Raw genomic sequence first — 22,460 nt, forward strand, 5'->3', positions numbered from 1 at the left:
TTCATCCAACTCTTTAAAAAGGGAACGCAAACTGCAAAGCATACGTTGGAAAGAGGTATTTATTTTATGCTCTACCCTTGTTTGTTCAAAGCATAATTTATTATTATTTTTCATTTTTTGGAGTAATATGGCGTAACTAGTTTCTTAGCTTCTGATCTCAGGAGAGAAAAAAGAATCGGTAAAGGAGGAGATAATGGAAGATTTCGAGAAGAAGGTTTCCATAACAGAATCAGTGGAGGCCCGAGGTTTATCCGATTCCTCCAAAATCGTCCATCTACTGCGCAGATTCCTTGCAATTCAGCAGAGCAGAGCCGAAGCCTACGCCAAGCTCAAAGGGTACGTCTTCTGTTGATTGTATCTCCGAGTTTACGAGAAAATGGGGTTCCGATTTTCTTCTTCTTTTTCCGTTCATGTTATTCTTTTTTTTTTTTTTCTTTTTGGCAGTGGGTTTGCCGAGTATATGGATTCAGGAGCGGAATTAGCTTATCAGCAACTTTGCAGTGAGATCACAGTAGAATTCAATGATTGCTCGAAACAAGTAGTTATCTCATGCCCGTTTCCCTTCCATAGAATGATAATAAAATAATTGTAATAATAATAATAACAACAATAATCTTATCGAGTTTCCACACAATTTTAGGTCCTTGAAATCGAATCACTATTCCTGAATCCTGATAGCTGCCGGGTTGATCTGGCACAGTTGCTCAGGGATGTTCAAGCGCAGGAGAAGCAGAAATTGCATCTGGTAAGCATTCAAACTCGGTAGCAGTAGTCCTTCAGTAATTTTTTTCCTGAGAGGAAAAAAAAAAAAAATTTCTCATAAATTGATAAACAAACCTTAAACACGCTTCCTCCTTTTCTTTTAGTGTTCAATTTATATAGTTCAAGCAAAATGGCGGTTAGGAATTAGGAGTTCTGCCTGAATGTAGATGCCTACTCCTATCTCTGAGCCTTTATTTGCCGAGTTTGTTTCAATTTGAACGACTTCCTTGCATGAAAATTTGGGTTGAGCCGCTGTTCGTACGATTCTGTTTAATGAGCCTTTGTCACCGCCTGTAGTAGTCAGGGAATGCATTCATCTTTTGAATGAAAGCTCTATTGGAGAAATTATAACAACGATCCAAGGATGGAAATTTGCAAAGTATGGTTGCAGGTTGAACCTGTAAATAGTTGGTCATTCAGAGATTTTTCTTTTATTTAAGCTATGGAGCATGAAGGGGAATTCTGGATTTTGTAGACATTAGACAAGTTCCTCTAAGACGATATAACTTGAAACTTCTGAGGGTGCGATGCATGGGACTGGGATTTACTCTGCAGGGGTGGGTCCGAAGGGCCCTGCCTTGGAGAGGTTCCCCAACATAAAAAAAAAAAATATATATATATATATAAAGTGAAGATGAATTTTTAATGATCTCAGAAGCAGAGATATTTCTTGAGAAGTACAATGCAATGTTTAATCATCAGATACAAACGTGCTAAAATGCAATGCAATATCATTTTAACTTTATTTATGGAGTAGGATCCCTTTGTTATTTTGTGAGGCAAAGAAGATGCCATATGGAGAGAGGTTGAATGAAGATCCATGAAAATGAACTTTGAGTGCTTTGTGTGTATGCCTTCCTTAAAACAAGGGGAAGACTGCTTATTATTAGAATGCAGTTTCAGAGACCAAATTTTGCCATGAGTTGCTCAATTCCTTTGGACTACTTTGTAGAAAGATCTCTGATGTGCTATTGACCTTTTCAGTTTACTCTGTAGATCATCAAGAGAAGTTGTGACCCTACTTGCTTATATTTATATTTATACATTTATTAGCCTCTTAAAAGTTTGGAAATGGAATAACTGATATCAAGAGCTGATGTAAAGCTATTGAAAACACATGAAAAGGAAAAAAGAAAAAGAACAAGAGAAGGAAAGGTCCAATGTACATAAGTCTGGAAAAGCTTCGGGATAAACAAGCTGATCAGTACGGCAAGACTTTGAGTGCAAAAGTAAATGGTACATGATCAATCATTTATGCACTGCCATGCACCACGTATCTGTCACTTCGTGAACTCAAAATTTTCAATCTGTTTGGGAGAACCAAAACTGGTCTAGAGTTTAAATACATGCATGGCCCTAACTGAGCAATTCAACTTGAGATTTTCCCTGCACTTTGATAGTGACAGAAGAACACACTTTAAGGGAAGTGAGTGTTCATTTGGGATTTGATCTTGCATAGTTTTAGTTTGGCAAAACTATACTCTTTAGAGATTTTTAAATGACTACATTAAGATTTCTACTTGTGCTTTTTGGAAACACGGTGACATTTGAAGACGTCAAGTCATATTCTCTCTCTTTTTTTTCATTGCTCAAAACGTACTGGTCCTTGTTTCTTTGTTGCTGAAAACTACAAATTCCTCTTTTAGACAGCTACAATTCAGGTGTTGAAGAAGGCTGGTCGTCCCTCTGACCGTCCAGTGAGTCATGACAACTGCAAATATAAGAAGCCAATGGAACATGAATGTGTCCATGTCCATGAGATAACTGAAGCTTCTGGAACTGAGGAGGCAGAAGCAGATGCTGAGTATGATAATGCTCTCAAGGAGGCCATTAGGGGTGTGCAGGATGCAGTGACTGCCATAAACGAACATATAGAAGAAGTTAGATACGAAATTGCAGCCCTCGAAGCTGAGTGACCTTACATCTTTGTTTAGAAAGTTGCTAATTAAGAAGGAGATAAAGCTGTAAGCTTGTAGGAGTAGGGAAGAGCTAATGAAAAACATCGTTGCATAATTTCCAGATCGGTGCCAGTTTTAATGAATATGTTTGCTTAGTCCATGAAATAATGTTCGGTAAGGATGAGCCAATAACTGAAACCTCATCTACCGGGAATGGTGAACACTAAACCATCAAAACCATATCGACTGCCGAAACCCTGAGACAGACTCCGAACCTTCAGAGTCCACTTCTTCTGCTGCAACCCCTACCTCTCAGACGAGAGCAACTCCATCAGGTGTCTCTAACTACAACAACCGGTGCATTGTCCTCATTTTCATTCAGTCTCGAGTCTCATTGATACATGTTTGTGACGTGGTGATGGGGGCTGTGGATGGAGCAGTTGGCAGATTGTCTTAGGCTGGTTTGGATTTAAAAATGATATGAGATGGTTTTAGATGAAAGATGAAAATTGAAAAAAATATTGTTAGAATATTATTTTTTAATATTATTATTATTTTAGAATTTGAAAAAGTCAAGTTGGGATTTGAAAAAGTTGAGTTGTTTATTATATTTTGTGTAGAAATTTAAAAAAATTGTAATAATAAGATGAGATTAGATGAAACACCTTTCGAATCCAAACGAGATCTTAGGTTTCCAGGAAGTGAAGAAGCCGAAGCGGATTGAGAAGAGGAGGTTCAGCATATCAGGCTATCATCAGCCTCCTCTGTTCTTGGACCTGATTTTGACGGTGGGATGGCTGACATTCCTAATGGCCCTTGGTGATACATGCATACATACTAATGAGGTATAGCTTGAATGTACTGATTATCATCTTTTCGTTTACACTCTCTCTCTCTCTCTCTCTCTGGTAATGGTGTAGATTCTTTGCAGACACAGGAAACAAAAGGATGCGTAGAAAGTATCGATCCTCATAATTCTACATATCTTTTTCACCCCTTTACAGTTTGAGAAGCTAGGGAATCAATGTTGCCAATTAAACCACAACCTCCCATGTTTATTCTAAGAAGCATTTTATTCTCAATCAGTGTGTAGAGCACATCTAATAAACTATTTACATGATATTTTTATTTGTAAGAGAAATTTTAAAATTAGAATTTTACTATTTAAATAATGTAGATGATATGCTTTATGCATCGGCTTAATAATAGAATAACTTAAAAAAAAAAAGTATACAACTTACTCCATTTTTTTTGTTATTTGAAATTTTTACTCCGTCTTTTTAATTAAAGATGGAAGAGATATTCTATTTGCAGTCTCCACTTGGGGACTACATGTGTAAACTTTTTATTAAATGAAAAAAAATATTATTTCAGGATGGATAGTTTTGTAATTTTAAAAAATTTTAAAGATAAAATTACATAAGTTTACATTACAGTTCCCAAATAGAGACTGTATCTAACATTGCTCAAGATGGATTTAGTTTATGCTGTCAATATGTTAATAAAATGTTAAATGTGCCATGTTAGCTCCATGTTAGCCAATCAAAATTTGACACCTATCACTTAAATAGATAAAAATAAAAATAAAAATCATAAAAATGCCTTAACTAAAAAAATTATTATTATTTTTAAGTTGGTGCGCAAATAGAATTAAGTGAGAATTTTTTTCAGTTGGGTACTTTCTCTTGGAAGCATCGACTGGGGCTGGCTGAACCTTGGGCCCTCACTAAGACCACTGCTCAGTACTCAAATTAGTTTCAAGAATTCGACCCAAGCAAGCAAAAGAAATTTAATCGGTCATTCCAAAGGCCCGAAAAGCTGCCTTCATCCCTAAAAGGTTAAGGACATATTTCTCTTTCTTTTTCTTCTCATCTTTTATCGAAAATAAAGTTTTTAGAATAATTTTTAATTTTATATTCTTTCTCGTTGATTTTATTATCTTTAATCACATCAGTTGATACGGTGCATTTTTAAGGTTTCATAAGTCAATTGCTTAAATAAAAACCACTTAAAATACAAACCATCAATGGATGTGAATGAGAATGACAAAATTTAATATGAAAAATAACATTTCTCAATTACAAAATAAATAATACTAGATACAAGTTTTAAGCAAGTGAGCCCATTTAAAAAATAGAACTCACCAATAAAAAGTGAGATGTACAAAAAAGTGAGTTTCTCATTGTACGTCTCACTTTTTTTTAAAGGCATTTATTCGACACTTATACGTCTGAAATTTGTACAAATCATTCTTCGCTTGTGGTCGTACAAATATTAATTTAGTAAATAAATTCAAACCTCTCATCAATAATATGGAAAGCATATCCACTTACCAATCAAGGTGGTTTAGGATTCATTCTACTTTTTATCAGTTAAAAATATGTTTATTTTATTTTTATTTGATGTAATTTAGTAAAAAAAATCAGGGGCTTTTGACATTCATGATTCACCCCCACTCTTTCAGATGCCTCCTCACAATTCATGGTAGTAAAATTGCTACGTAACTGATGCATCTGAAAGCCAGATAAGCCCATTGTTTTTCAGTTTTTTGAAATTTGATAGATTTTCTTTTTTATAAAAAAAAAAGAAAAGAAAAAAAAATTATTGAAATCCAGAAAGAATATAGACCAAATCTCATTGGCAGCATGGCTGCACCTCCAAGCCAAGTGTTGGGCATTTAATTAACTCAAGGTTGATTAAACCAGCTCCAACTTTAACCCAAGGTTAAACCTCTCCACTCCCCCACCCTGTAATTGTATGTTTTTTTTTTTTTTTTTCAACACATTCTCCATTTCCATGCTTCTTCCTTCCGTCCTATGTCTCTAGCTTCCTGTTTTGGTAAACCACTTTAGGTTACCAAAATGCCACTGCTATTCCTACTACAAACCATTCATTCATAAAAGAGAAGAGAGATATATATATATCTATAGAGAGAGAGATATATATCCATTTTGTTCTCCTTCTAGATTGGTTTGTTGTTTGTGGGAAGGGAGAGACAGAAAGACCCAGAAGATGAAGAGGTCTCCAACTTCTTCTTGTTCTTGCTCTTCTTCTTCTTCTTCTTCTTGTGTTGCGTCTGGTGTTTTTCACAAATCAGAGAAGTCCAAATTAGCCAAACGTTCCAGGAAAAACAAGAGTACAGAGAAATGCAAGCAGGATGCAAACAGCTCAATCTCAGGCAGGAGAAGCTCAATTTACAGAGGAGTCACCAGGTCTCTCTCTCTCTCTCTCTCTCTCTCTCCCTCTTTCGTTTTGGCTTATTGGGTTTTCGTTAATCTGCATGTTACGAAATTATTGAGTGATCAACAGACATAGATGGACTGGGAGGTTTGAGGCTCACCTCTGGGATAAGAGTACCTGGAATAACATTCAAAACAGAAAAGGACGACAAGGTAATTATCTCCTCTTTTCATGAAAATTATAATTTTTTTTTTTTAAAAAAAAGAATGATATGTGATCAAGGAGATCGGGCAATCTTTTTTTTTTTCGAATATTATATTCCTCACAATTTTTATTTATTTATTTATTTAATAAATTATGATTATATATTCTTCTGTGGTCTGACTATGTTTTATTCCTGTCATTGCAACGTTCATTTGCACTTTTGCCGCTGTTTAGTTTATTTGGGTAAGTCTCTGTGAGTGCTTTCTGCATGATCTTCTTTTTTAAATTTCCAATCTTTGACTTCTTAAATCTTTTCTATTCTTATATTTATTTATTTAATTTTTTTCCCCAGTTTGGAAAAAGAAATGCAAGAGAGGAAGAGAGATTCTCTTTTTAATTTTCTTTATTTGGGTCATGAGATTTTCTCTCTTTTTGATAAGGGATGATGGTATTCATGACTTTGTAAAATGTGTAGGGGCATATGATAATGAGGAGGCTGCTGCTCACACCTATGATCTTGCTGCCCTTAAGCATTGGGGCCCCGAGACAATCTTGAATTTCCCGGTACAAAAATTAATTAATTGATATTATTTTTAATATAAATTTTGATTTCACTTGTGAATATAATTTTTATATGCAATACAGATAGAGACATACACAAAGGAACTTGAAGAAATGCAGACAGTTTCAAAGGAGGAATATCTGGCAACATTGAGAAGACAGAGTAGTGGGTTTTCTAGAGGTGTTTCTAAATATCGTGGTGTGGCTAGGTGTGATACGTCGTCTTTAAATCATAAAAGCTTTGTTTTTAATGTTATTATTCATAATCTTTTAAATCATCATGTTTTCATTTGCTATTTGATACAACATCAGGCATGATAAAAAAAATATTAATAATAATTTAAAAGATGATGAGTGACATTACTTTATAACCCATTTACATCCTATTGTCCTCGACCATTTGGTAATTCAACCAAATCTCACATGATATTTTGACACATAATGATATTAAACAAGTTGAAAGCTTTCTTCTATAGCTTATCAAATGAATTAAAATTTGATATTTATCATTTAAGTACATCTTGAATGTTTGGCTCTTGTTAAATTCGTCTTAAGTGGATTGTATCAATTATTACTTTGCCTCATTGATTTTCTTAACTCTTGACTTTGTAATTGACCAATCTGAAACTTGTAAATTATCTTTAAAAGACTAAATGATAGATCTATGTTGGTGCCCATCACATAATCTTTTCATCAATACTCACCGATAATCGATACAACATTAAGGATAATGAGAAAATAATAATTAAAAGGATGATGAATAATATTACTGCATTTAGGTGCAAAATAACCCGTCAATATAATTATAATTTGGATTTGAAGGCTTGGTGAGCTGATATTAGTTGTTGAATTTTGACAGGCATCACCATAATGGTCGGTGGGAAGCAAGAATTGGAAGAGTTTTAGGGAACAAGTATCTGTATCTGGGAACTTACAGTAAGCTCTTAAACTCCTCTCTTTCTTTTACAATGAAAATTAGGGTTCTTGCTTACAAGAATTCCATTAAAAAAAAAACAGGGTTTTGGGAAATGGTCGTACGTGAATGGACAGAGTCAGTAAAGCTTTTAAATCATTGACATTTTCTTTCTTTTCTTGTTTGCCTATCTTTGTCGGTTCGTTCTGTGCAAGATATGACTTTAGTACATAGGGAGCAGATAACACTGGTAACCGAATTATTTTTGTCTCTCACAACTAACCCTGAATTTTGGAGATTTTATCGACTGAAATGAGAGAGTGAGAATTATAGAGATTCATCTCTTATTTTGAGAACTCTCATTTGAATATAGAAATATTTTTAATTTAATTTAATTTAATTTATTATTATAATTTTTTTAAATTTTTATATAAAATAATAATAATATTAAAAAATAATATTTTATTCAACTTATTTAAAATAATCTCATTTCACTATCCAAACGAGTCTAAATTCTTAAATTATTTGGTGTATTTATTAATATTGACATGCCTTATATATATATATATATTTTTTTTTCTCCATTTTTTAATTTATTGAAAAATAAGCATATATGTCAATAATTCAAATTATAACTTTATTCAAATAGAGTACATATTTTAAAAAAATAGTAATACTAGATAAAGTTTTAAGATGTGTAAATTTTGTGTACTCTATTGAAAAAAATGAGACCCACAATTAAAAGATTGATTTTTTCACGTGGGTCTTAAATTTTTAAATTTTTTTTAAAAAAAAACAAGTATGCTGGATTTACTCATTTTAAGACTATACAAATTATTTTTTAAAAATATTTTAGATGAGTTTTCTTAAAATTAAAAAATAAAAATAAAACTCTAGTTGTGGCCGTCCTCAATCCCATATGATTTGTTATGGGAAACCGAGTACCGCCAACTAATTTAAGCTGACTAAATGCCAATTTCAAAATTTCAAAATCACATGAATCAGACAGAAGCCATTTTCCTTAAAGCTACACGTCAATTTCCAAGCAGTTGATGTGGCTGCAGGCAGGCTTTACCTGACCAAAAACACTTGAATTTTTTAAGGAAAACGTTTCAATATAGTAACAGTCAAAGTCGATTATTATTTTTAATAAAAGTATTTTATTGGAAAAGTTACTTTTTTCAATTTTTACAGGTTTACAAGTCTTTTCCGAGTTTGCAGATATTCAAAATTAACATAGTGATTTAACTTTACCATAGGGTAAGAATTTAAAAAAAAAAAAAAAGTAAATAAATTGGGAAGAAAGTGGGAAATTGAGACAAACTAGTCATAAAGATACAAGTTAAAGCAAAAATCTTGGTAGCATTGGTGCTAAAATAAAATGTTAATATTTATATCTTGAGATTTAAAAAAGTTGAATTGGTATTTGAAAAAATTTAATTATTTATTATATTTTATATTAAAATTTTAAAAAATTATAATAATAAGATAAGATGAGATGAAACCAATCGTAAGGCAGAAGTCATAGTAGAAACAACAGCCATGAAAAACGGATATAATGAAGTGTAAAAAAATTTGGCATTAGTTTTGGGAGCTGCCTTTTCTGCGGCCGTAGGTGTGAGTTGTGCAGTAACGTTTGCATGGACACTAGCCGGAGCCTGGAACCGGTGCTTGGACCCAAGTTGTCTTTCTGCAATAGTGCAGAAAATGTCATAAACTAGTAACAGTTGACAGCAGTGGGGCACGTGACACAAGGCCCCCCCTGCAGCCCTTCTGCTGGTTTGTCCTTTCTCCCAAAAAAAGGAGGTTTCAGTTTCTACACCAAACACAACACCTCGATTGAAAGTGATTGGCACGAGGGCCTGTGTGTATGTGTACTTGGCAAGAGGATTTTCAGGGCATGTGTCCTGTTTTCTTTAGGTACGCCTGGCTTGGCTAGTTTGTGACTAAACAGCTAACAGCTGCACTTTGTATTGCTGTAGTCTGTAGGGCAAGCCCAAACGCCTGAAATGGTGTACAAAACACGTTTATGGGATCGAGATTTTACATTCACACTGCTATGTTTATTGGACTGAAAATTATTTTTATTGAATTACTCGTTGTAGATGCTAGAACCCAAAATCTTTCACACTCGTGGGCCCCATGTATGGCTCAATTGCATTACATATATAGCCAGGAATATTTTGAGTCATTTCAGTACTCTTTCATTAATGGAAGGGACGCACAAAGGGATCCACTTCCCACATCCATTGGGGTCAGGTTTAGGTCAATACTTTTTCCAATACTAAACGAGATAAATGTATACATTATATGCATTTTTAGGAGGGAGGTTGTCATATTTTTCAGTTGGAGTAAAATGATCAAGTCATTCCATAGATTAGACAGATCAGAAATGATAGTTGCAGTCCAAACGTCGTATAATCACTTTAAAAAAAATGAATAAATACGGAATTTACATAAAAAAAAATTAATTTTTTTATAATCGATCTCAATATTTTTCAAAGCAACTATACAGCATTTGTACACTTCATAACTATATGTAGCATTGCTCTAACAAGATTAGGATGCTAGAAAGATTAGAAAGATTAGCATTGGTTCTTTTTTGAAGCTTTCTGGTTTATGATCTTCAGTATCAGAAATTTATCTTTTTTTATGTGATTAACTAACTAACCAACATCTTAATCAGCTCATTAACCCTTTTTTTATTCTATCTTTGAACCATTTGTTTTCAAAGACACACAGGAAGAGGCGGCAGCGGCCTACGATATGGCAGCCATAGAGTTCAGAGGAGCAAATGCAGTAACCAATTTTGATGTCGGCAATTACATTGACCGCTTGAAGATGAAAATTCCTGGCTTCAGTGCTCACGGCTTGACTCAACCAGAAGAATCACTTCCCATTTCTTGCACTCAATCTGAAGTAAAAATAGAGCAACAACCACAACATCAACAACAAATAGCTGTAGATCAACTTCATTATACACTGCTCCCTCCATGCATGGACGCCCCTACAATGGTGGTTCTGGACCATGCCAACCAGCAGGATCCTTGGAGCTTTATGGATAACGGCAGCATTGCTCCCCTCCCAGTTCAAAACCTCCCCCTAGAAAAGCCCTGTGAGTTAACAGACCTGTTCGATCACACAGGGTTTGAGGATGACATTGATTTGATATTCGAAGCAGCAGGCAGCACTCAAGCCGATGCCAACTTGAATGGCATTTTGGATGATGCAGCTGGTAATGGTGGGGCTGTTCAGGTTGGTGTCTCGAGGAGAATGGAGGGTGGAATTGATAATGTAATTGGGCAGGAGATGTTGTTGTCTTGTTCTACTTCTTCCCCATCTTCAACAACAACATCGGTGTCTTGTATTTATTCTGCTTGAAGTTTTTGATCTTTCAGAGGGGATTGTTGGGATTTGTAATTTTTGTTTGGAGTTGGTCGGTGGGATCTGTTCTGGGTAGGTGGGAGAGTCTAAAAACTCTGATCCATGTCCCTTTGGTTTCTTCTTTCTTGTTTTTGTTCGTTTCTTTTATCCAAAGGTGAAAAGAGTAATTAAGGTCCGATTTAGAAGGAGAAATGGTTTCATTTCATCTTATGATTATAATTTTTTTAAATTTTTACATAAAATATAATAAATAATTTAATTTTTTTAAATTCTAAAACAATAATAAAATTTAAATAATATTTTATTCAATTTTTATTTAAAACTATCTCATTTTATTTCACTTTCCAAACGACATTTAAATAAGGGAACACAAAGTGATCATCACTGCTGAGTTTTCTCCATCCACCTTTATATTTAACTAACTTTTAAGGGAATAAGTTCAGTTTGCACGACATTCTCTGAAAAACCTAAAGCAGAAAAATAATCTCATACTTGGATTTGCATACCTGAGTAACTTCCTACTGTGCTCTCGTATTTTGTTTTGTTTAATGAGGTACGTTTGGGACTTTGCACCTTATGTTTTTCAAGAAAAATAAGAAGGTAGTAGAATGAATCTGTGTTAAAAAAAAATCTCTATTAATTATCATTTGCTACCATAAAAATAAAGAGAAGTGTTAGATCAACGTGACTGCAGTCTGTACTTTTTATTTATAAGATTAAAGAGAGGTTAAAGTGTACATCATCTAAAAGAAATGTTTGCAGTCCCCTTCGTGGCCTGGGGACTCGGTGAAATAAGTTGGAGAGTCAGAAGATGAGCACCTGAGACACCCCTTCTCCCGAGTCTGAAACCCCTTCCCCCTTCCTCCCTACCATTTCCTTTCTTTGAGTTTAGTCAAGAACAACAATTATTTTGGAATTTGGATTTTTTAGGTCGAGGATTTGATTGAAATTCAGGAAAATTAATCCCTAGTCTTGAGATTCTGAAGATGTAGGCTTTTTAGTTTCTTCAAGAATCCCTATTCCCGTGCTTATCTGTGCTATTAAATTAATGGGCCCGACTGAATTAAAAATAGAAACTTCTGAAAGATTTTCAGATCAAGTGTTGGATTAAATCAAGGATGAGAAAAAAATACAAGCATGGAAGGGAACTTTCAAAAGCCTCCTCTCACTTATAGTACTGACGAGATTGATGTCTATCAAATCCTGCTCGATATTCTGTGAATCAGAGTCTCAGTGAATTGGGGCTTTAAGAGGAGGAGATCAAACCCGCTTTCAACTTGGGATTGAAAGCAAGGAAGCATGATAATCACGTCAGTCCACTTGGAATTCACACCTGTTTTTGACTTATTGGCCCAAGAGTTCAGTCTGAATGAGGCTACTCGGATTTTGGGTAAGACCAAACTAAAGATACATCGTTTCCATGTTAGCATATCCTTTTACCCAATGAACTTTGCATTCATTCTGTATGCATGTTTGCTGTCAGTAGATTGTGACGTTCTTCTGGTTGAAACCGGCCATGCTTTTTAATTTGTTTCTTTATTTTTTTCTCGGCACAACTTCGAGTTCTCTATGCTCTTATGCTGTTCCGATTCAGTCAGTTGGCTGTTTCTTCCCTGGGTGAAGGTCAACAGCATGCACAAATATAGAGATTTGCGTCAACTAGGTGCATGATCCTGCAAGTATGCAACGATAAAGACAGACCAAGGATGTTTTCTTTTCTCGATAAGGCATCAGTGAAATTTACCGGAATGTTTCCAATGGTCTTAAAATGTCAACCGAATTGCTATAACTTATAAAAGTATAGTTTATACCCAGAAAATCATCGGTGAAGTTTTGGCCAGACATTCACAAAATTTTCTAGAATTCAGACTTGGATCAACTGAAATGAACAAACCCAATGCGCCATCTAGTAATCAACAATATACCTCATTCACCCAATACCAAGGCAATTTAAGAAATCTTATGGCGTTCGATCTGGCAAAATCTGGCAGCATATGCTAAGTCATCTGCTCGGGTCCCGGGTACTTACTGTAAATGAAAGTTCAAAGCAAACAGAAGCTGGGAATTCTTGATGGAAATGGGAGCCATCACTCCCACCCAGAATAAAGGCACCCAATGCGAATAATGTCGAAAGATCAGTTTATACTTTGATGATGAAGAGGCCCATGCAATCGTGCGATTGGAGGAAAGGACGTATCAAGTGAAGGCTTTACAAACTCCGATAGTCTATCACCGTGACTTCATCCTCCAGAGCATCCAAATCTTGATAACTGCACCACCATCATAACAAACACCACAATCAGGTATATACGACAACACCCACTCTCAAAATCACAAATCAGAGAACTTCAATAGAAGCTACACGGTGAACTGGAAACTACAAACTATAGAGCTAAATTAACAAATCACCGGCCAACATCACATCATCATCATCAACAACAACAACAACAACAACAACAACATAATAATAATAATAATAACAATAACAAAACAATTTTAAAGCCACGGGAATTAAACAATCTAGTAGTGCTACCCTAAACTATTCACCATGATAACATTATGTGTTGAGTTCTAAAAACATCAGTCAAAAGGTTCCCAAATCACCATCAGTGACCAGTTGCCAATTGTGATTTTTGCCAAAAAGTTACGAGAGAATCTCTCTCTTCACAACATTGGTAAAGCATGAGCCTGGTCTTAACAATAATTTAATTACTGCCTTTTTAATAACTCAATTTCAGATTAAGAAAAGGTGAAGGATCGAGCAAAGAAGCTTCTGGTCATATCTAGTCTAATTGTGAACCAACAAACATTAGAACTCCAAAACAAAAACATGTACCTTCGCATGCGTCGAGGGTCAGATCTAAAAGCAGGGTTTGCAAGAATTGGTGTTGGCCCTCCAACATTAGGACCAGGCCGCATGTTCCTACCACTTCCATCATACGAAGATGGCCCCCCCTGCTCCCGTAACATCTGCATTGCAACTTCTGGGGGAGCAGGAACAAAGGGTCCTAAAGGCCTGCGATGATTATTTCAGGTTAGATTTAAAATAAATTGCGAAATAAATTGTGCTTCAGTCGAAGAAGGTTAAAGCATTATATGGAAGGGCGACCAACCCGGCACCAGGAACAGGCATAAATACTGGTGGTGTTACATCCGAGGGAAAGGGAGTGACAGCACTCATGCCTTGCCCGCTATACGCATCATACATTGACTCATCATGATTCCCCAATTCGAGAATGCCACGTTTAGACTGTCGATCATGGGAAGGGGAATTCTCAGTCCTATCAAACCGTTCACCATCAGTAACCCTTTCAATCCGTTCATTATCCCTACGGTTACCACGATCATCTCTCAATCTACTATCCAGACCCAGTCTCCGCCTCTGTGGCTTGTCCTTCTGAAAATAGTTCATGTAATTCATCATGAAAGATAACTCTTAAGGCCTCGTTTGTTTTCGCAAATGAGATAGATTGAGATTAAAGTTAAAAGTTGAATAAAATATTGTTAGAATATATTTTTTTAATATTATTTTTGTTTTGGGATTTGAAAAAGTTGAATTGTTTATTTTATTTTGTGTGAGAATTGGGAAAAGTTGTAATGATTAGATGAGATGAGATGAGTTGAGAGGAGTTGTAAAAACAAACGAGGCAGTAATGATTAAAAAGGCACCATCCAAGTACACAAAAACTATACATTAGATACATCTGGCTAGAGAAAGTAAAGTGGCCAAGAAAATTCAGAAAGATAATTTATTAGGTCAATCCACTTAGAGGTGCATGATGTGCATAACATACAGCATGAGGGATACCTGAGGTTGCTGCATGACAGGTGTTCCACCCGGAGCATCTGGATCACTGCATACATAATAAGGTATTCATCATCTCATTCATAAAATACTGCCGACATTTACAATAAACAAAGAAACACTTACTTTATGTAATTTTCGAAATATAGATCCTCACGCACTTTTGAGGTGAGTTCCATCACAAGTTCTGGGTGTTTAAGCTTGAGATGTTTATGCACAAATTCAGAAGCATGGAAAAGCTTTGTACAGCCCTTGGCTCCACAGCCATACTTCCATCCATACTTTTCATCTCTTATTTTCCTTACATGTGGATCTAAAGCTTCAATAGCTGCTGCATCTATCTTCTCCTTAGCAGTCATTAGTTCCAAGGGATCCTGACCTCTCAACCTTTCTTGCCAAAATGAGTCAAGTTTCTTTTCCCAGTCAGTACCAGATTTAGTTGTTTCTTCATAACTCTTTCCTTCTGGCCTTACATGCCTAAAACCCTTAGCTTCATTAGTTTCAGACATGCCATAGTAATCTAAACCATGGATGCGCCAAAGATATGTAATTAGTGTGTCCAGAAGCTCAACGCCCTCTAGGCCCTTAACAGATGCTAAGCCTCGTATAATTATAATCGGGCCAACAGATCCACCATGAGACTTACCACTACCTGTTTTATCATTATCGACGCTGCATAAGATATTATCTTCGATACCCTTTTCGGAATCAAGCTTGCGTACAAGGGCCTGAGCTTGTTCAATATCTATATGTATCCGTCTAGGCTCAGAACTGACAGGGGGAGCCTTCGGAGCAGCCGAAAAATCGTTTTCTTTAACTGGTCCCCTAGCATGTCTTCTTCGATTACCACTAGCCTCTGCTTCATCATCAGAGGTTTGATCGCTTGGTAGTCCTGATTTATTTGATGGGACAGAATTAACACCAGGAGTTCTGCATCACAAAATTCAAAATATGCATCATAGCCAGGACCCAATTTTCTGTTTTTCAATCATTTTCTCCTTTTCAATTCATTTTTAATTGAGAGAGAGAGAGAGAGAGAGAGAGAGAGTACATGTCAAGTGTTCCACTCTGCAGATCAAGCAAAAAATCCTTCGCCACCCGTCGAGCAAGTTCATTCCTCCTAAAGGGCATAAAAGTTAGCAAAGACTTTTAGATGAATTTACCCAGATAAATACCCTCTAAAGCCAATTTAGCCCACAAATTAATCCAGGTATGCTCAATTCGTATTTGTGTTCGCACATGTACATGTTAATACACGTACACACAGAAAAACCCTTCACAAACACAAACCTTTTAACCATACCAAGATCAAATGATGCCAAAAGATTTGTGTTCTTTTTTATTTAAAAAAAAAAAAAAACCAGACAGATAACCTAGTACAACCCACCTTTCAATGACAGTAAGTAGATTGGTCGGATGATACTTGTCTTTCAACCTTCAACGACAGATAAATCTAATTAGTAAAAAAGGAAAATCTATATCTATATCTATATAAACAGCTGATATTATAATTTTGTACATCAATGAACCATAATAGTCAAAATAGAGAGCTAAATTCAATACCACAAGAAGAGAACCTACCATTCCTCATCTTTATGAGCATCAAAGAAAGCACGTTTCTGAGTAGAAATGTACTCTGATTTATATTCTTGATACCTAAAATCCAATACGCAAATTATTTATTGATAAAAATAATCTATCAATTAGTGCATGCTCAGATGAAAAACCATTTCAAACTTATTTACTTTCCAGAATATACCTACGCTCAGCTTCGGCAGGTAAGATATCATCTTCAAGCTCCTGAATGAATTGCTTATAGGACATCAACCCCTCCCTGAAACAATTATTATAATGCATCAGATTAATAAATATCAACAACTGACATCTTCAATAAAAGTGAAACAAGGATAACCAAGACTACCTGTCATCAATTATAGCAAAACGGCATTTACAAACCCACCGCAAAGGTCTCATAGTGAGGGAAACAAAAGAAGGAAAGGAAACAAAGAAGCTACTTGAAAAATGTGAGAGCAGTTAAATGCTGTTTGTTAAGAAAAGACTGCCATGTCAAAAGAAGCCTAACAAAACTTGATCATTCCAAATATAGGAACAGCGGTGGAGTGGGTCCGCATCTAAACATGAGGTATGACTACTGTGTGGGTTCTAAAGTTCAACAGAATTAAGAAATGTCTTCCACACAGCTCAGAGGTGTGTAAAAAAAGGCATTTTTAGTTGAGAGATTTCTAGCATCCAGAGGAGTATGATCATAGGAAATTCTTCAAAAGATTCATTTTGAACAAATGCAAATACTCCCACTAACTAAATTCAATAAAAACAATTCACAAATGTCTCTGGACCAAGTGTCTTTATATTCTAATGCAGCTCCTACTAAATTATCACCTCATCCAACTAATCTTTTACCATTAAATGGACCACGTCCAGTGTAGTACAATCTCAATACAGCTACACTTACCAAACTCCCTTTTCTGATTTCAAGTAATTCAAGTGTCTATGCATCAAATGTGTTTCACACTAACAACTAAAAACCGCCCTTAATCCGAAAAAAGCGAAAAAATTGAGCTAATTTAAAGTGAAGAAATAGATGTACTGTTCATGACTATTTTTACAGTATACACGCACAAAACCAGCCCACAATAATCCTCTCTAAAGAAGTGCTCTAATATGAGGATCTTTTCCATTGCACAGCTTCTTTGGGCACCTTTAAGGATCAAATGCTTTCCCATTAGAAGATTTTTACGATGGGTATATCTCTGAAAGCCTTAGTGTTGAAAACATAATATATTGAGATGAATAGTAGGGCTTCCTAATAGTGGAGAGAACACTATGCTCGAACTAACTCTGCAGCAAAAGGAAGCTGCAAATATGACGAAGGCAATTGCTCAAATAATATGAACTAGCATAATATGGCATTCAAATATTTTTATAGTTCTTAATTTTCTCAACAACATTTGTCAAAATTACAAAAGAAAAAAGGGGAAAAGCCAAGTCCATAGGTATTACATTTTCTACTAACACCGAAGGATACTGACATAGTACAGCCTGACAGATCCAATGCCAAGGCTTAGCTTTATATCATGCAAAACAGAAACATAGGAGATATTATGTACTTCCACTTACAATCAAGAGAGTAGACATTTAGAAACCTAACCTCTGTGTACTCCCTGCGTTTGACGAATCTGCATAACCACCACGGTTTGATTCAAAATCTGCCCAAAAAAGGCCCCAAAGAGGCAAAAATAAATATATTGACAAACAACATAAGGACATACCATTTTACAGTCAATTCAAAGCTTCCCTAGAATCACTTCTAAAGCCCAGTTTAACCTAGTAGCCAATGTATTAGCACATATGACTACCTTTATAACAAACCCATTCTACATGAGTTATTGCTTTTTCCCAATTGGGGGACTAGGGCATTACAGCTATACAGTTTCATGGGGCAATAATAATCAATCCAATATCATGGATACAGAACCCATTTTCATCCGACATATATTATATTATTGTTCACATGGTATTTAGTAAGCATTTGATTTACTCCGTCAATTGATGCTTATAAAGGGGATAAAAGCAACATGAAATAACTAAACAATTTTATTAAATGGGAATGCCCATAAATCTAGATCAGCCTGTGTTTTTTATGATTTCTCATCGACTCTGTCTTCCTATTTGAACTTTTAGAATGCATATTTTAAGCTTATTTTAACTTTGATATATGTAACATAGAGAGATTTTTCTTTTCAAAGAAGATGCATATACTACGTTAATATGCGATGATCATCAATGCAAAAACTACTAATTGAATTAGAAATGGCAAATCAATAACCCAAAAAACTTACATACCAGAAGGTCCATTTTGATATGTGCCTGCTGAGCGATTCATAAACCGACCGTGAGATTTTTCATCAGCATATCCAAGTCTTCCTCCCATCCCACGTTCATATCCACCAATATAATCATAGCCAAACCTGAACCATCATTAACACAAAATAAGAATAACCATGAAACTACAAAATATCGATCGATTTAGATAAAAAAATTAACTTGTATGATAATTTATCATATCAAGCCTAGAGATTATATCCTGAGCTGCTCCAATAAGAAGAGAGAAGTCCCTCTTGCCTATGGAATAAGAACTCAATAAAAGCATGCAAAATGACAAATTTTCTTTCTTTTTGAAAATGAGAAAACTCAGGAATTAAACAAAAAATCAAATCCAACATAACAAAGATATGGGAGAATATATTAGTCACTTTGCCCTCCCAAACTTTGTTCTGTAACATTTTTGTCAAGTTCAAAGGAATATGTATGTGAAACACATGTTGGTCAGAAGCTCTAAATCTTCTGTCCATTATGGAATGGAGAAACCTTGGAGGTAAAAGTGACACCTTCCAAATCATTTTTTTTATAAGGGAAGAGGCTAAAATACACCCATGTTTGCTTATCTGCTGCAAAGAACACAACCCATCTCTAAGAAACAGTAGCCTATGCATCTGATGATATTCCCACCCCTCCAACACATCACATAACTTTTTGTTTGGCTGTAAACAACATAGACATTCCAAAATCTGATGGAAAGCATTGTGCTGTTCTTCAAATCCATGGGCACATTTGTTTTTTTTTTTTTATAAGTAAACTGTAGTATTAATAAGGATAGGGAAATCCATGGGCACATAATGATAGGTCCTAGCTCTCCCAGACCAATGATGACAAGGATAGTCATGAACCACAAAACACAGATACATTCCGCTACTACTATGTTAATGGCACCATCAATAACAAATCATTTCCCAACGGTTCCCAAAAACCACATGGTCAAACTATTCATTCAACCGCAACGCGATGCGTTTCGGATTGTGAAGGTGTCGCAGTCAGCGTTTTGATTGTAAAAGAATGTAATAAACGATGCGTTTTACTGTAATTAGCCAAAGATATAAGAACTAACTGAGAAGGAAAGATTATTCATTCTGGAAGTTAGCCAAAGATGACGACGACTAAGAATTAAAAATGCAAAGAATCCTCAAACACAAGCATTAAAAAAATGCATCAAATAATCACTCAAACAAACTAATAACCCAAAAAAATGCCAAAACAATGATGACGATGACTAAGAAAACAAAAGATAAAAATAAAAAGGAGCAAATTTACTCCCTTACCTATCGTCCGGTCCATAACCACCGCGGGGGCTCCCTCGCCTCGAACGCTTGAAGTTCGGAGACGAGCGGCGAGGAGAGGAGTACCGGCGGTCGCGGTAGGGCGGAGAACTGGGGCTACGCCGGCGCTTGTAGTCCCTGTCTCTCTCCCTCGGGGGCGGCAGCGGCGGCGATGTGTTCCGGTCGTGGTAATCACGGCGGTTCGGAGGGCGATCCAACTCCCTCGAGTCTCTCTCCTTTCTACGAGACGTCTGTGGTGGAGGTGGAGGCGGTTCATCGTCAGCGGAGGGCTTGGGGGATTGGTCGAGAGAGTCGTGGGGCACGTTCATGACCTCCGCCATGGATGAAGAATTTGCGAGAGAGTTAGCCTTCAACTCGACGATGAAAATTGGGAAAATTGGAGGGTTGGATTAGGGTTTTCTGGTGTGAGAGAAAATTAAGAAGCAGCAGGAGTGGAAGAAGGAGATTGGAGTAGAGCTGGATGTGCGTGGTAAAGTTTCATGCAACGCAAGCTCTTTTATTTTTATTTTTTTATTTGTTTGTTAATATTAAATTATTGTTAATCACATGGATGCACCATGCACGTCTTGTGATTTGTTTTAATTGGATGTATTTTATTAAAAAAATTAATGAAATATTAAGATATTAATTCATTTTTTATTTCATTTGTTCATTTTTCTAAAGTATATATTAAAAATATAATATTATTACATGTACATGCAATTTTACGCATAATATTATATATAATAAGTGGCAATTTTATTTTATCAGTATATTTTTTTAATTTGAATTTCAAGTTTTAAAAATTTAATCATTTATAATAGCTGACACATCATTAAAATATAAGTGACATCTTTTCATGGTATCAATTTAGATTATTCGGTTCGTATCGAGTTAATCAGGTTAACCTTCTTTTTATAACTCATTGTAACAATTTTGCCATAGTTAAGAGTTAAAATATTAAGGCCCCATTTGAAATTTAAAATGTTCAGTCTAATTTTAAATTGAGTTTAATATTTAAATACTTAATTTTTAAATTATTAAATGTATCTTAATTCAAAACTTCTTTATATGTGAGATTCACAATTTTTTTTTCAACTCAACACCTCTTTACACATGAGATCCACAACTTTTTTTAACTCCGCATAAATATATCTAAACTTACTATTATTCATAAAGAACTCAACTCATCTCAACTCAACTCAATTAAACATTCAAACGGGACGTAAATTGCTCTAACTTTGTCCTTCTATATGTTGTTTCCCACAATTCAAATTCGAGGTACAAAAATAAATTCCTTAGTTTTGCTATTTCAAATTTGGTTAATTTCAAACCAAATTTGAAAGAGGTCCGTCTTTTTTTTTTCGATCGATTTATTGGAAAGATTTTGATTTATGCGAAATTGGATGAAGTCCTATGAAGATCAATGAGCTGCTGTTCCCTCGTAATTTAAACAATTTGGTTGATGGAAAGGACCACAAACCAAAAGCTCATGAGACATTATATCAAGACATTATACAGTGTACTTATGTAAGATATTCTTCCTATGTTGTTCTTCAATTGATGCCTCGTAAGGATCAAAATGTGAATTGAATTTTCATCTTAACTTGGAATGATTTCCATTCTTTGTTTTGTTTAATAATCATTAATATAGACTGATTACTGTTATGAAAAATAAGAGAAAAAGTAAAATAGAACGTGTAATATATATATATATAAGATTTACGTAAAGAAAATGATTTACACACAATATTTTTTACAACAATTTACATAACTATGTTTTAAATTAGGGGTATTTTTGTAAAACATCTTATTAAAGTAACATCATTTTATAAAAATTTTCTTATTTTTTAACATTGTTGTATAATGTGTTATGTATATATCATTACTCGGCCATACAAGAATTTAATACAGTATATAATAAACTCTAATTAGCGGGTTGGATTGGATTAAGAGTTAAAAACCAATGAGTTGTGTGGTCAGTTGGCTTTACTTTTGAAACTCTTGAGGATCCGTTTGGATGCTAACTTAGATGGAATACTGAAAGGGATTTAGAAAAATGAAACATCAACTGCATTTTATATGAGCTTGTATTGAATCTTTTGGTTGCTTGGAAATCATCATTACTCAACTCTTTCCCCATCTCAGGGGAGAGATTACGCCTTTGCATTAAGCATAAGTGGAGCCCAGGTCAAAAGAAAATGTAGAGAAAGAACAGAAAAGTTGACCAGAACGATGCCACATCAAGCTCAGCCTGGTATTTGTTTTTTCCTTTCAGCCTCGGTTTGGATTGAAAACTTCCCTCAACTCATCTTATTATTATATTTTTTAAATTCTCGTACAAAATATGATAAATAATTTAATTTTTTCAAATCCTAAAATAATAATAATATTATAATAATATTTTATTCAACTCATCTAAAATCATTTCAACTCATCTCTGAATCCAAACGGAGCCCAACAGAGCCTTTCACATCTCACATTCCCCAATTTCTACCATCTTTTATGGCATTTTCTTCAAGTTCCGGCTGCTAGAGATGGGCATGCTTATGGAAGTAAGCTGATTTAGTATTTATGGT

General features: G+C 35.1%; 3 protein-coding genes across 5 annotated transcripts; 2 read left to right on the forward strand and 1 right to left on the reverse strand.

The window, feature by feature from the left end:
• LOC109010001 lies at window positions 1–2,803 on the forward strand. The gene is made up of 5 exons (XM_018990692.2): window positions 1–55; window positions 162–336; window positions 445–538; window positions 641–745; window positions 2,409–2,803. The coding sequence occupies exons 2-5, from the start codon at window positions 194–196 to the stop codon at window positions 2,676–2,678; spliced, it is 612 nt and encodes a 203-aa protein (XP_018846237.2). The 5' UTR covers window positions 1–55; window positions 162–193; the 3' UTR covers window positions 2,679–2,803.
• A 2,583-nt stretch (window positions 2,804–5,386) lies between these two features.
• On the forward strand, window positions 5,387–11,144 carry LOC109010003 (ethylene-responsive transcription factor WRI1-like). 2 transcript variants are annotated; one of them, XM_018990693.2, is made up of 7 exons: window positions 5,387–5,872; window positions 5,970–6,052; window positions 6,279–6,287; window positions 6,520–6,608; window positions 6,690–6,814; window positions 7,465–7,541; window positions 10,253–11,144. In XM_018990693.2, the coding sequence occupies exons 1-7, from the start codon at window positions 5,673–5,675 to the stop codon at window positions 10,897–10,899; spliced, it is 1,230 nt and encodes a 409-aa protein (XP_018846238.2). In that variant the 5' UTR covers window positions 5,387–5,672; the 3' UTR covers window positions 10,900–11,144. The 2 variants fall into 2 exon arrangements, with proteins under 2 accessions (XP_018846238.2, XP_018846239.2); XM_018990694.2 differs by lacking the exon at window positions 6,279–6,287.
• Window positions 11,145–12,584: 1,440 nt separating this feature from the next.
• On the reverse strand, window positions 12,585–20,375 carry LOC109010004 (serrate RNA effector molecule-like). 2 transcript variants are annotated; one of them, XM_018990696.2, is made up of 12 exons: window positions 19,885–20,375; window positions 18,572–18,696; window positions 17,877–17,904; window positions 16,467–16,541; window positions 16,289–16,363; window positions 16,095–16,142; window positions 15,759–15,827; window positions 14,834–15,637; window positions 14,711–14,756; window positions 14,016–14,299; window positions 13,739–13,918; window positions 12,585–13,172 (listed from the first exon to the last, which is right to left on the reverse strand). In XM_018990696.2, the coding sequence occupies exons 1-12, from the start codon at window positions 20,220–20,222 to the stop codon at window positions 13,112–13,114; spliced, it is 2,133 nt and encodes a 710-aa protein (XP_018846241.1). In that variant the 5' UTR covers window positions 20,223–20,375; the 3' UTR covers window positions 12,585–13,111. The 2 variants fall into 2 exon arrangements, with proteins under 2 accessions (XP_018846241.1, XP_018846240.1); XM_018990695.2 differs by having other exon boundaries at window positions 17,877–17,934.
• Between the last annotated feature and the right edge of the window lie 2,085 nt (window positions 20,376–22,460).

The sequence above is a fragment of the Juglans regia genome, chromosome 5 (genome assembly GCF_001411555.2).
Source record: "Juglans regia cultivar Chandler chromosome 5, Walnut 2.0, whole genome shotgun sequence".
NCBI classification, from domain to species: Eukaryota; Viridiplantae; Streptophyta; class Magnoliopsida; order Fagales; family Juglandaceae; genus Juglans; species Juglans regia.